At 41.7% G+C, this 14,336-nt stretch overlaps 1 protein-coding gene and 1 pseudogene across 9 annotated transcripts in view; one reads left to right on the forward strand and one right to left on the reverse strand.

The window, feature by feature from the left end:
- The window catches only part of DNAAF11 (dynein axonemal assembly factor 11), a 69,678-nt gene that overhangs the window by 30,600 nt on the left and 24,742 nt on the right, over positions 1–14,336 (reverse strand). For 7 of the 8 annotated variants that reach the window (XM_081501162.1, XM_081501161.1, XM_081501160.1 and 4 more), the window contains 4 exons: positions 13,433–13,605; positions 10,181–10,407; positions 4,709–4,900; positions 2,945–3,022 (listed from right to left, as the gene is read on the reverse strand). In XM_081501162.1, the coding sequence (XP_081357288.1) occupies positions 2,945–3,022; positions 4,709–4,900; positions 10,181–10,407; positions 13,433–13,605 (670 nt within the window). The remainder of the gene's footprint in view (positions 1–2,944; positions 3,023–4,708; positions 4,901–10,180; positions 10,408–13,432; positions 13,606–14,336) is intronic. The other variant, XM_081501163.1, reaches the window with a different exon arrangement.
- Positions 8,251–8,764, forward strand: LOC145510325 (prefoldin subunit 6 pseudogene; annotated as a pseudogene). The gene has a single exon (XR_014056966.1). The product of XR_014056966.1 is annotated as a prefoldin subunit 6 pseudogene (transcript).

Here is a 14,336-nt window from a genome sequence, read left to right on the forward strand (position 1 = left end):
AATGCTGCCCATGACCCATCATCTCCATTTTACAGAAGAAGAAACAGAGGCTCAGAGAGGGCTGACATAGCCTGGAAAGAGGTCACCTGAATCTGGAGGCAGGATCTCAAAGCCCCATTTAGCTGGACCATGAAGTTGAGTCCTAGGTGTAACTTCTATACCACCAAAGCACTGTTCAGAATTACCTGGTCAATTTCATTCTGAGTATTTCAGTTATTGTAGTATTCTGTAAAGTACATAACCCAACGATGTTAAAGAATGCAGGCTAAATTGTTTGGGAAGATGTACCACTAGCCCTAGATTTGCTGCTGGCAGGGGGCCTGCTCCTGGTGGTTGCTCTCACTACTGTCAGCATCCCTGACCTGCAGGACTCCTTCAGGTGCACAGATGACCCATGCGATTTTGATCTCATCTCTGGGACTTTTATTACAGGTGTTTTCCCGTCTGCCTTGATTGCTTATTGCCCCATTTTCCAGCCACCAACTTAAACTCTCCCTTCACGTATCTTTCGGAAGGTAATTTCAGAGAGGTTTTCTGTATAGCCCATGGGGTCGCAAAGAGTCAGACACGACTGAGTGACTTTCACTTTTTCTACGGCAGACTGCTGATACTCACTCCCCACTGTCTGCTCCCGCTTTCCCTACCCATGGTAACAGGACCCCTGATTTGAGTGACGAATATGGCTCTGCAGGACGAAGACCACATTCTCCAGCTTCCCCTGGCTGCTGGATGAGATCATGTGCTTCAGTTCTGAAGGAAAACATTCATCTTCCTAGGAGTTTTCCTTAAGAGAGGGACTGAGTGCCTTTTCCCTCCTTCCCCTGACCCCTTCTCTTTCGTTGAGTAGAAGAGGTGGTAGTGGCCAAGAGATGACCATGGAGAACACTCAACGACCTACTGCAACTGTCCAGGGAAGAGGAGGCTGACATCCTCTAAGCGGGTGGCGAGGGGGTGAATGAGAAGGGGTGGGATTCTGGCAATTCTGGAAAGAGCTCCTGGGCTCACTGATAACATGAGGGAGAGAAGGATGGAGGATGAGTCTGAGGTATTGCTCTTGACACCCAGTGGATGCTCACTCCCAAGCCGGAGGACACCGACGGGCACGCAGGCTCTGATGGGAAGTGGTTGTGGGCCTGGAAGCGAGGACATCTGCGTTAGTCAGGATGAGCCTACCACGCTTAGCTTATGTCCACACAGGATCTCTAACAGCTAACTGAATACACACGTCCCGAGCTCAGGGAAGAGATCGGGTCTGCTTGCGAGGAATGAAGAAGTCTTTCCAGCCATGGGATTTGGTGAGATCTCGAGAGAGTGGATGTGGAAAGAGAAGACAGCTGAGGAGTTGGCCCCAGAGTGTTTAGGAGACAAGACAGAAAGGATCCAGCAAAGCAGAGGATGATGAGAAGGTAGGAGGGTCAAAGAATCAGGAGCAAGGGGAAAATAGTGCTTCAAGAAGGAAAGTAATGATCAATTTGGTCAAACGTGTTCCAGTGGGCACATGGCTGAGATTTGAAAAGATGTGACTGAATATAGAAATGTTGTGAATGCAGAATATAAAAATGATGAGACTGAAGAAATGTCAGTGGTCTTACTAGGGGCACACAGAATCCAGAGGGTTTCCTTCAAGCCCTGCTATAGGCTGAAGAGGGACTGTCTCCCTACTAGATTTTTAAGTTCCTTGAAGGCAGAAATCTGTCATATTCACTTCTGCATCCCCAGGGCTTAGCATCATGTATTCATGCCTGCTGGATAAAGAAGATGTGTGTGTGTGTGTGTGTGTGTGTGTGTGTGTGTGTGTGTGTGGGTGGTGGGGTAGGGGTGAGAATATAAACTTGATCATGGACACCACTAGAATTAGGCAAGCACAGGCAAGTCAGACACACTACCAATTAGCTATGTGACCTTGTGTGAGTCATTCACCTCTCAGTTCAGGTTTTGGACCTGTGAAGAAGTAATATCGCTTGTCACATATGACTGCTGTGAAGATGATGTGAACGACACCCAGGAGTGATCAGAACCACACCACCTGGATCATGGTAATGGCACAACAAATGAAACGGCCAAAGCAGACATTTTGAGTAATGAAATGAAGCCAACAAGATTGAGCTCACAGGCTTGTTGATCTGTATTTTGACTATAAAAGGCCTTCTCTGCCTGCTTTCTAGTTTCAATTTTAAAATAGTGAGATACTACTATGGGCTTCTCCAGTATTTTGGCCACCTGATGCAAAGAGCCCACTCATTAGGAAAGACCCTAATGCTGGGAAAGATTGAAGGCAAAAGGAGAAGGGGGCGGCAGAGGATGAGATGGTTAGACAGCATCACTAACCCCATGGAGGTGAATTTCAGCAAACTCTGGGAGACAGTGGAGGACAGAGGAGCCCGGTGGGCTATAGTCTACGGGGGTCACAAAGAGTTGGACATGACTTAGTGACTGAACAATAACAAAAGATACTATTACACGTGAGGATTTCTAGTTGGAATATTTCTCCCCTCTCATCAACTCCACTGAGGAATTTATATCAATTTCTTGTCTTAGCTCTCGGAAGTTCTGCAAATGAGTTCCAGAGTATAAAGTAGGTGTACAGGTGATCAGTATTCTCAGCTAGCTTGTTCATGGCAGTTTTAAAAATTCAGAAATACAACAGTAAGGCACTTGAAATTTTCGAGGAAAAAACTGTACATGCTCCAAAGTTTCAGTGGATACAGAAATAACAAAGATTTCCTTATGTCTAGATCACTTATGCCGAGAGAATGAAACGTAACGCTATGTGCTTGAAAACATAATGACGCTCTGCTTTTAAATACGTATAAAATGTCATTCTCATTAGGTTCTTCTGGCTTATTAAGAGTGGTCAGATATCTGAGCAAACGTGTCCTTGAAGCCATGGTATGACCAATACCACACGTTTTGCGTCTTCAGGTTTCCACCTGATCTCACTTACTTGGGTTCATTCACGTTTAGGGCTCTCCCATCCTCGGTGACCAACATCCTGGGTGGCTTCACTTTCTTCTTCTTTTCACTGAGTATTGGGGGTGGGTGGGAACAAGGGGCAGGGGAGAGAAAAAACATACACAAAGATAATATAAAAGCAATTAATGTGTGAGACGGTTTCAGAAAAATTAATGGCGCATTTGTGAATACATCAACAATTCACTGTGATGAGGTCCATGGCTGGGAGTCGGCAACTGAGCCAGATTTCTGTGTGATTATACCCTTATCTGTAAAGCGAAAATGTGACAAGACAATTTGCCAGATCATTCAATGGGGGGGAAAACTCCTTTTCATGAAATAGCCATGAATGTTTAAATGAGTCTATTTTATGCATGATTTACTCAGCTAACTGTCAATTCTCCATTTGTGTATACAGCTTCTACTTTAGCTAAAATTATAGTTTTTAAAATGCCAAACAGACTCTATTTTATAGAAATAAAAATACCAGTACATAAGGATCTATGTGAAAGGATGCCTATCACAGCATCATCTGCAATGGCAAGATGCTGGAACCATTGTGAATGTCCATCAATGGAGGAATAATTGGACTGACTGTGGTACATTCACACTATGAGATATTTTGCATCTATTAAAAAGTGTGTTCACTCTTTACTACCGGTCAAAAAGTTATAGAAAAGTGTTGATGATAATTTAGTGAGAACAAACAAATAAAATATAAGCTCATTTTTGTTCTTAAAAAAGATCCCCAATCCCACATTTGCAGAAATCATTCATATGATTGTAGAGGTGGGCTGGACCCAAGCCTGCTAGCTAACTCTCATTACCATGAAGGGTAGAGACAGGAGGAAGGTGAATGGAGTAAAGAGGAAAACTTCATGGAATAACACTAACGAAAATGTAGAATGTAAATTATATTTATTTAAAACACTTGCAAAAAATACATAAAAACTTTAAAAAGGCATATATGGACAAGTTCTAGAAAATCAGATGGACAGATGAGTTAAAATTATAAAACTATAGGCGATTCTTTGTCTTAGACTTCTATTGTCCTTTTAATAGGGATTTTGTGTCAGTTAACTTTATTTTGTAATAGAAATTTATTCACATTTTTCCACATCTGTAACTGGGTTTCCAGGTCCAATTAAGTTCACATTTACATGAACTACATTGTTCTCCATAGTGAAGTGAAAGTCGCTCAGTCATGTCTGACTCCTTGTGAACCCATGGACTGTAGTCCATTGAATTCTCCAGGCCAGAATACTGGAGTGGGTAGCCTTTCCCTTTTCCAGGAGATCTTCACAACCCAGGGATCGAACCCAGGTCTCCTGCATTGCAGGTGGACTCTTTACCAACTGAGCTATCAGGGAAGCCCTTGTTCTCCATGACCCCGGACAATTAAGGGCAAACATCTCAGAAACTTATTAGATGGGGTAGACACAGCACCTGAACAGAATGACTTGGAGGACTGTTATCTCTAAACCAGGCCATACTATTTGACATATTTAAAGTTGTTAAAAAAGCTAGGGACATACAAACAAAACTCTACCTAAAATGCCATGATTCACAACAACCTAAAGAAGGTAGTCTGACATTAACAAATGTTAGTAGATACACGGCAACAAAAAGCTGAAATTAGGAAAAGCAAAGTCTGTGGGTGATAGCTAGCACAGATTTAACACAGATGATGGATAAAACAATGTGCAATCATGAAAATATATTCTATCACTCTTGATGATAGGAAAAAATGGAATACCTTAATCTTTCTTGGTCTCTCCGTTGTTTTTCCATATGTCTCAGAGTTTCCAATCTCGATTCAGGAGTGTACAGAGAGGGCTTATTCCAGAATTCCAGGTCGTCTTCTCTGTCATCTAATTCCTTTTTCTTTCTTTGCCCTTCTTGTATTTCTGGTGCCTGGACGTAGTCTTTACTCTGTTCAGAATATGGGCTAGGAACAAACACAGGATGCATCAAGATCAATAATGGACATCTGAGTTTCATCCTGAAATACCTTATATGTTTGTTTTTTATATTATCTTCTTAGCTTTAAATAACAAAATGTGTCTGAAAGAAAGCCTATCCGAGCCAAGTTGGAGAAATTAGTGCCACAGCACTGGGACAGGCCCACCTTACCCACCACCAGGAATGTTGTAGTAATCAGATTCAAGGGTTCATAGACTGGGCTGCGTTATACATGGTACGGATCCCTAGGCTCGCACCAGAGTCTATCCAGTCAGTTTGGAGGGGTGCCTAGGACTCTTGCTTTACAATATGTCATGGGAGGTTCTGATGATCAGACAAACACAGAGACCACTGGGCCTTGGTAATCAACCCACTTCCAGTCTTGCACCCTTCAATTCCATCCTTCACACTGCTCCCAGGGGAATCTTTCTAAAAAACTTGATCACATCTTCCAGGTTCTTTAGGGACTTCCCTGGTGGCTCAGATGGTAAAGATGCCCATGGCCTCTATCTACTCCATTTTTGGTGGATGACTTTGGGTTTTGTAGCTTTATATGGTATGGGCTTCCTTGGTGTCCCAGTGGTAAAGAATCCACCTGCCAATGCAGGAGACACAGATTTGATCCCTGGGTTGGGAAGATCCCCTGAAGAAAGAAATGGTAACCCATGCCAGTATTCTTGCCTGGGAAATCCCATGGACAGAGGAGCCTGGCGGGCTACAGTCCATGGGGTCGCCAAGAGTCAGACACAACTGAGTGGCTACATCACAACAGTATGAGCATGCTCTCTTTTTCATTCTTGTTTTGTGGACTGTCTGAGAATTCAACAATGTCTCCATAGGGCATCAAATAATTATTCTATGACAGTCAACATTCATTCAGCAAGGATTCAGCTAATATTTATTGAATGTCTTTTTGTGTGTCAGGCACCAGATAGGAGACTGTTCTAGCAGAGAGAAAAGGACATAATTCGAGCAGTACACAATGGGTACAGGCTCTCCCTGCTCACCTCTCCCTAGAATTTGCACTGTTACAAAATGATATTAAATGAAAACATCTACAGGAAGCCTTTAGCACCAGGATGGCAAATAGTAAGTACTCATTAAATGTTAATTTTGTTATTGTTCTTGTTACTGAAATGAGATAACACAAAACGCTCATTTAGTTGACCTTCAAATAAGATGCTTTTTAAAAGGACAGACCAAAAATATGAAATTTAAAGAGTACAAACAGAATATACAGTAAAATTTTGCTAAAACACCTTATGTATTTTAAAATGCAGCTAGACAGTTTAATGAGCAAAATAGTGCAAACTACTGAAAATAAATGCTTTGCCATATAGCCATGGTTCTTTATGGTACTGAAAAAAAAAGGGAATCTATACTATTCTACAAAATTTTAGTTAACCATCACTGAAATCATTAGTTTCATTCTCATTAAAAAATTTTGTTTGGCAAACAGACTCACAGATATAGAAAACAAACCTACAGTAACCAGAGGGAAAAGGTGGGGCAGGGGATAAATTACGAGTTCATGATTAACATATACATACTACTATATATAAAATAGATAAACAAGGACCTACTGTGTAGCACAGGGAACTATATTCAATATCTTGTAATAACCTATAATGGAAAAGAATCTGAAAAAGAATATATATAAATATATATAACCAAATCACTCTGCTGTATACCTAAAACTGCACAATGTTGTAAATCAGCTATACTTCAATAAAAAATTGAAAATAAAATATGGACAAGGTGAGTTTATTCCAGAAATTCAAGAATGGTTTAATATCGAAAAATCTATTAATGTTAATTCAATACATCAACAGAAAAACATACTTATCTCAATAGATACAGAAAAAGCATTTAACAAAAATCTAGTATCCATGATGATAAAAGCTTTCTGTCAACTTGGAATAAAAGGAAACTAACTCAACTCTTCAAAATCCTCACAGGAATCATTATACTTAATGATGACGAATTTGAAACATTCTTTTAAAAGTCGGGAACAAGATACAGATATCCATTCTTCCTGCTGGTTGCTTCAGCTGTGTCTAACAACTCTGTGCGACCCTGCGGACTGTAGCCCTCCAGGCTCCTCTGTCCATGGGATTCTCCGGGCAAGAATGCTGGAGTGGGTAGCCATTCCCTTCTCCAGGGGATCTTCCTGACCCAGGGATCGAACTTGTGTCTCATGCCTCCTGCACTGGCAGGCAGATTCTTTACCACTAGTGCCACCAAGATTTCTTAATACTATTTGTCTCTATATACATCAGAAAGACCCAATAACAAATCTATCTTTAAAATCCCATTCTACAAGATACTTAGAAATAAATCTAACAAGAAATAGTGTAAAACCTTTACAGAGAAAATGATAAAAACTTACTGAAGGACTCCGAAGGTCTAAATAAATAGAGCTATTCCGAAGTTCAGCAAGGAAAGAATCAACGTCCTGAAGATGTCAACTTTCCCCTTATGAACATATAAATTCAATGCAATTTCAATCAACATTACACTAGGGATTGGGGGGGCGGGGGGAGTTTGAATGCCTGACTCTAAAATCCTCACAGAAGAGTAAAAAAGAGACAAGAAGTATCAAGATGATTTTGAAACAGGAGAGTATCTCCCAGCAAAAATCAAGATTTATAGAAATTAAAACGATGTAGCAGTACTCCCATGGAAGAATCTAGGGAGCCCAGAAATGGGCCCATGAATCACGAGAGGAGGGAATATAATATGGGAGAAGAATGGTACTTTAATAAATGGGGCTGAAACAGACAATCCTGTGGGGAAAGTGACTAGCACCCTATACCCCACACTGTTGTCAAAAGTTAACCCCAGATAGATATGACATTGGGGTATTGAAAAATTTCAAAAATAAGATCAAAATGTATAAAATAATTTAGGTACATTAATATGTCTAAATTCTAGAAAACAAAAACACTTATCGAAATTAAAGACAAGTCACAGACAGACTGCAAGAAGGCATTTGCAAACCGCATAACTCTAAAGAATTTGCATCTAGAATATAAAAGAGCTATAAATTAGTAAGAAAAAAACTTACAACTTATTTAAGATAGGTGGAAGTCCTGAACAGAAGAAATCTAAATAGCCAATAAACATATAAGAAGACATTTAAGATACTGAAACTCACTCTTAATCCTAGAAATGCAAATTAAAATATGAGATGCTATTTAACAACCAACGTGATTGGCCAATGTTTTAAAAACCACATTATCTACTATTGACAAAAGATTAGGAACTCTCCAACACTGCTGATATATGAGTTTAAATTAGTATACTTTAAAAAACAATTGGGGGGTTCACCAATACTGAAGGGAGAGCGCTTCCGTCCCCGCCATGGCTGAGCGAATCCAGAAGAAGCTACAGGGAGAAGTGGAGAAATATCAACAGCTGCAGAAGGACTTGAGTAAATCCATGTCAGGGAGGCAGAAACTAGAGGCACAACTAACAGAAAATAACATCATGAAGGAGGAACTGGCCCTGCTGGATGGGTCCAACGTGGTGTTTAAACTTCTGGGGCCCGTGCTGGTCAAACAAGAGCTGGGGGAAGCTCGGGCCACAGTGGGGAAGAGGCTGGACTACATCACAGCAGAGATTAAGCGATATGAATCCCAGCTCCGGGACCTAGAGTGGCAGTCAGAACAACAGAGGGAGACCCTTGCTCAGCTGCAGTAGGAGTTTCAGTGGGCGCAGGTGGCAAAAGCAGGGGCTCCTGGAAAGGCCTGACCCTGTCCTGGGGGGTGGGGGAGGGGAAGGAATGAGCCAGCTTTAGGGTCTATATTGTAGCTAATAAAATGTGAAAATACAAAAAAAAAAAAAAAAACAATTGGACAATGCATATAAAGTTGAAAAGATGTTTATAATTAATATGCAGCAATGTCAGTGCTGAATATATACTACAGAAACTTCCATACTTACACAAGGAGATGTGTGCACCATTGTGTGAAAAAACTGAGAAATGGAAAACCACTTACACAGCCACCCAAAGAGGAATGGCTGCATCGGGGCTGATCTTCAGCTGACGCGCCTCCGCCCTCCCTCCTTCCCTCCTTCTCTTCCTCCCTCCTTCCTTCCTATGTTCTCAAACTGGGGCCACACAGATTGCTGGAGCTGGTGCTTATTCTGATCTGTCAGGGCCAAAGAATTACTCATTGTCAAATATTTTGAATGCCCGCTCTGGGATAAATTGCGATTTATTCAGTCGATGGAATTTTATTCCATAGCTAGAATGAATGAACTCGTCTTACGTGTCTTCATATGCATAAATCACAAAAACATAATACTGAATGAAAAGCAAAGCTGTAGAAAGATATCATTCATGCTAAAAAAAACCATAAAACTACTTCTGGTTAAGGAGTATTAAGTACTACATAATTATGTGTTACATATATAACAATATGGTGGGATTGACATTATACCAAGCACTACTAAAGTACTGACTTTAGAATGGTGGACGCCACAGGATGAAAGGAGGAGAGGGATGGGGGAGAAACACTGAAGGAGCTTCTCTATCGATATTCTATTTATTAAAATAAAAAGGCAAACATGCCAACTGTTAACATTTAATAAGTGTGGGTGGTAGCACATACAATAGCTATAGCTGCCTATTTTTTTTTTAACATTTACGTATATCAGAAATACATTATAATTATTATTTTCCAAAGTTGAAGAGATTCTTTTATCAAAATATTGAAAGATTTCATTGTATGGAATCAAATCAACTGACTCCAGTTGCAATTCCCTTAAAATAAGCAAGCATGAAAAATTCATGTTTGTAAAAACGACCAATTAGGGGCGTATTAATCACATTAAAAATGTATTCATTATATAATTCACAAAACAGAACATCTTATACAATCAAAATTGCTCAATTTATAATAACATGATTTGCATTTAACTTTTCTAAAATATTCCTACTTTATAAACCAAAGTACACCTGCTAATTCAGCATTCCTGTGCATCTTTCAGAGAGATTTGTCTGAGGATAATTTTAGATGAGAATTAAAGCTGCTAGTTTAGAAAGGCTCTTTTTTCCCCCAAAGGGAAGAAAGGCTCACAGAATGGTCACAAACAATGGGATGATCATACATGGTCTTCCCCAAAATTCACATCATAATTTATTCTTCAAATCAATCATCTGGAATCTAAGTGGCACTGTAAACACCTTGGGAAGAGAACTTTTTAACCTAAGTTTTGCTTTTAACATAAATTAACCAGAAAGTACGCTCTGTTTACCTACAGGGTAGCACTGATGTCCGTGTACCAGTGTCCATCAGAGCCTGTGTGACTTCTCTCCATCTTGCCTTTGTTTTCCTCCTCCTTCAGTTTCCTCTGAGCCTCCTCTTTGTCCCTGGCTCGCTTAAGACAGTAAGCTTTCTCCTGTTCTCTGATTTGTTGTTCAACTCCTGGGAAGTTCTGTAATGCCTGAATCCTTTCTGAACGCTCGATTTCTTTACCATCCAACCACTGGAACAACAATAACAACAAAAAACCAACCAACACAGTGCATTTATCCCAAAGTCGCAATTTGAATTAGCCCCAAGAGGACTTTACTTGCAAGACTAGAAATAATAAATAATGCACCTTAGTGATATGGAGTTGAAAGCAAAGTAATTAATGGGAATATCAGGACCTTTGATCTAAATCAGTGTTTTACTTCCAAAATTAATACAGTTTACAAAGCATCTTTACTGGTAATCATAATAAGAAGGTCTTCTGTGGAAATTGATTATTAATGACAAGCTCTCAAAATATATTAATTTTATAACTGCTCATTGTGTTAAGAATTTCAGTATCTCACGTGAAGTCCCAAATGCTCTCTACGTGAAAGGCCTTGTACATTACACAAAACTGAGCTCTAATGCAAATGAGCCCGGGAACCAACCCACACCTTGATCTAGAACTTGGAGCCTTCAGAACAAGGAGATAAATTCCTGATGTTCGAGCTACCCTGTTTGTAGAACTTTGTTATCATAGCGCTAGGAAATAAGACATCTGTTAGGACAACTCGTGTCAAAGTAGATAACAAGCTTTCAAAGAAATGGTATGTACTTATGAATCTATTTGCAGCAAAGGAATGGAGACACAGATGTACAGAATGTACTTGTGGACGCGTTGGGGGAAGGCAAGGGTGGGATGGACTGAGAGATAGCATTGACATTTATACACCAGCATGTGTAAAACAGACAGCTAGTGGGAAGCTGCTGTACAGCACAGGGAGCTCAGCTCGGTGCTCTGTGATGACCTAGAGGGGTAGGGAGGGATGGGGCGGGGAGGCCCACGAGGGTGGGGATATGACTTCTTATGACTGACTCATGGTGGTGTATGGCAGAAAGGAACACAACATTGCAAAGCAATTTTCCCCCAATTAAAAAAAAAAAGATTCTGAAGTTTATCAGCCTATTTTTAAATACTAGTAAACACAGTTATGAGTACCATTTTTCAAAGAGAGGCTGTTGCCTATTGTAGCAGCTGAATCATAACAGTCTTTCTGAAAGGAAAGATTTGACCTGAGACCTGTACATTAACCCAGAAAGAAGCAGGGAGTGTGGTTATTGTGAGAATGGTGGGCTTTTAGGTTCAAATCCCACTGGGGCCACTTGTCAGGTGTGTCACCTTAAACAAGGAGCCCCAGCTTTCCAAGGCCAGGCTTCCTCATCTCACTATGCTTCTAATCACCTCCCTGCAAGGGTCCAGGATACTGTGTCCCAAGCCCCTGGAACAGCCCTGACCTGTGATTCAGGCTCCTGTCTGATGGCTCACACACCCCTAGCCCGACACTGCGGGGTTGACCAGGCCCAGCTGGGATGACGGCCCCACACCCTTCCTGGGAGATGGCACATAGCGTCCCTGTCTCTAAAATTCTGCTTCTCATCAGTTCATTTTTTCAGGAAGTGCCTGTACAATGATGACTGTCCTGGACGATGTCTGAGCTACTTTATCACTCATTCTAAATATATGTTCTAGATTCAATTATCTGAGTTGCTCATTCTTTTAATCAAAGACATTTTACGTTAGAAAAAAAAATGTGTTCTATTAATCCAGCAATTTTGCCTACACAGAACACAGCAGTCTAAACACAAATGTCCTCTGAGGATGGAGGACAAGGCCTGGGAAGAAGCCAGGGTCTCCACACGTTCTCTGTGCAGAAGAAAAATGCTGCTCCCGCTGCTGGGGGCGCGGGTCACCGAGGGGATGTGACCGCTGGCCCGCAAGCTGGACCTGGGCGATCACAGGCTCCTCACCCCTCCCCTGTCCTACGAGGTATGCTCTGCCCATCGTTCCCACACTAGGGGCTGTTCCAGGGGTGCAGCCTTGAGAGTGGAAGCTTCCGCTGAGACCCTCTGCACTGAACCCAGTTAAGGCCTCTCTACAAACCTGTGAGAGTCTAGCTGGAGGGTGCAGACCCCTACTCATCTTGTTGCCCAGAACAAGCTTGGTAAGGAAGCTTCCTTGCTTATTAGACCCGCCGCCTGCCAGTCTGTCTCCGGAGAGGCCGCCCCTTTCTCTGGCCTCTCCTAGCCCTCTGTGTACGGAGGCCCGTTCCACACTTCACCAGAGAAGTCTCGAGGTTTCAGACCGACACATGCGGGTCAGGAGCTCTTGGAGTTATCAACACATGAACATTAGTAATACTTCTTATATATTCTTGGGTGTAGAATTTCTCTAGAAACTGTGTGTTGTTTCCTGGTTTGCAAAAATATCAGATATGGGGAGATGCGGCAGAAGAGATTAACCCATAAAGTAGCAGTTTTGGAATGAGGTCTCTGGACCAGCGGCATCAGAGTCACCCAAGACCCCATTCCAAATGCAAACTCTTGGGTGCCCATCAGACCTACTGATTGGGATACTCGGGCAGGGGGATGGCCGCAGAGGGGGGGCGGTGAACATGAACCATGTCTAAGTATTCCAAAGCATGCAAGAGCTTGAGAATTAATATAGAAAGTGAGTTAATAAAAAGTGATAGTCAAAAAAAAAAAAAAAAGGCACAGGAGTTTAAGAGTATGAACTCATTCAGATGTGTCCAGTGACGACATGGACTGTAGCCCCCCCAGGCTCCTCTGTCCATGGGATTCTTCAGGCAAGAATACTGGAGTGGGTTGCCATTTCCTCCTCCAGGGGATCTTCCTGACCCAGGGATGGAGCCCACGTGCCACCTCAAAAGCCCTGAGCTTCTGGTGAGCTCTTAGTACTAATGGATGCCCTCTATGACAATGACGTGAACTCATCAAGGAAGTTCAGTTCAACTCCGTGTGTTCGGAATGAGAAAGGAGAAAAGTATGCCTGTTTATTTTTCTAAACTTTATTAGAGTTATTAAAAAAATTTTAAAAGTTCAGTGAGCCAAAGAATTCATTTTGATTTTTCTGGAATATTCTGTTCTCTAAAACAACACATTCTCTGAAAATGCTGGAAATAAATCAGGAATCACTCTGTTGTTGCTTGTTTTCATTGTTTTTTCTGAGAATTTCGTATCATGGAGATAAAGCGTACCTTTAGCTGCTGAAGAGTTGCCACCACGAACTGTCTGTAGCCGTCAAAGTCAGCACAGGGGTTTCCCATGAGGAAGAGCTCCTTCAGGTGGATGTTGGCTTGAAGGGTTTTAACACTGCTCAGCTCTCCAATGAAATTCACCGTCAAGTCAAGCTTTGTCAGCCCTTCACAGCCTGGTGGGAGAAAGGAAGAGGACACAAAGCCCGAAACATCACCCAGGTACTAAAACGTGTACAGTAGTGCATCACAGAGTAACAGCGCAGGTACTGGAAGTCTGTTCACTAACTGCACTGCTGACCAAGGAGCGGGTGGGCAGGGAGGTGGGAGGGGGGTTCAGGAGGGAGGGGACATATGCGTGACGGTGGCCGATTCACGTCGATGTATGACAAAAACTATCACAAAGTTGTAAAGTAATTATCCTCCAATTAAAATAAATAAAAATTTTTAATGTTAAAAAAAAAAGGCTTAGTCTTGATTCACTTTGCTGTGTCTCCTGGACATGGAACAACAGACTGGTTCCAAATAGGAAAAGGAGTACGTCAAGGCTGTTGTCACCCTGCTTATTTAACTTCTATGCAGAGTACATCATGAGAAACCATGGGCTGGATGAAGCACAAGCTGGAATCAAGATTGCTGGGAGAAATAGTAATAACCTCAGATATGCAGATGACCCCACCCTCATGGCAGAAAGCGAAGAGGAACTAAAGAGCCTCTTGATGAAAGTGAAAGAGGAGAGTGAAAAAGTTGGCTTAAAGCTCAACATTCAGAAAACTAAGATTATGGCATCCGGTCCCATCACTTCATGGCAGATAGATGGCGAAGCAGTGGAAACAGTGTCAGACTTTATTTTCTGGGGCTCCAAAATCACTGCAGATGGTGATTGCAGCCATGAAATTAAAAGACG

This window comes from Giraffa tippelskirchi, chromosome 6, assembly GCF_054371585.1.
Source record: "Giraffa tippelskirchi isolate mGirTip1 chromosome 6, T2T-mGirTip1v1.2.pri, whole genome shotgun sequence".
Lineage (NCBI taxonomy): Eukaryota > Metazoa > Chordata > Mammalia > Artiodactyla > Giraffidae > Giraffa > Giraffa tippelskirchi.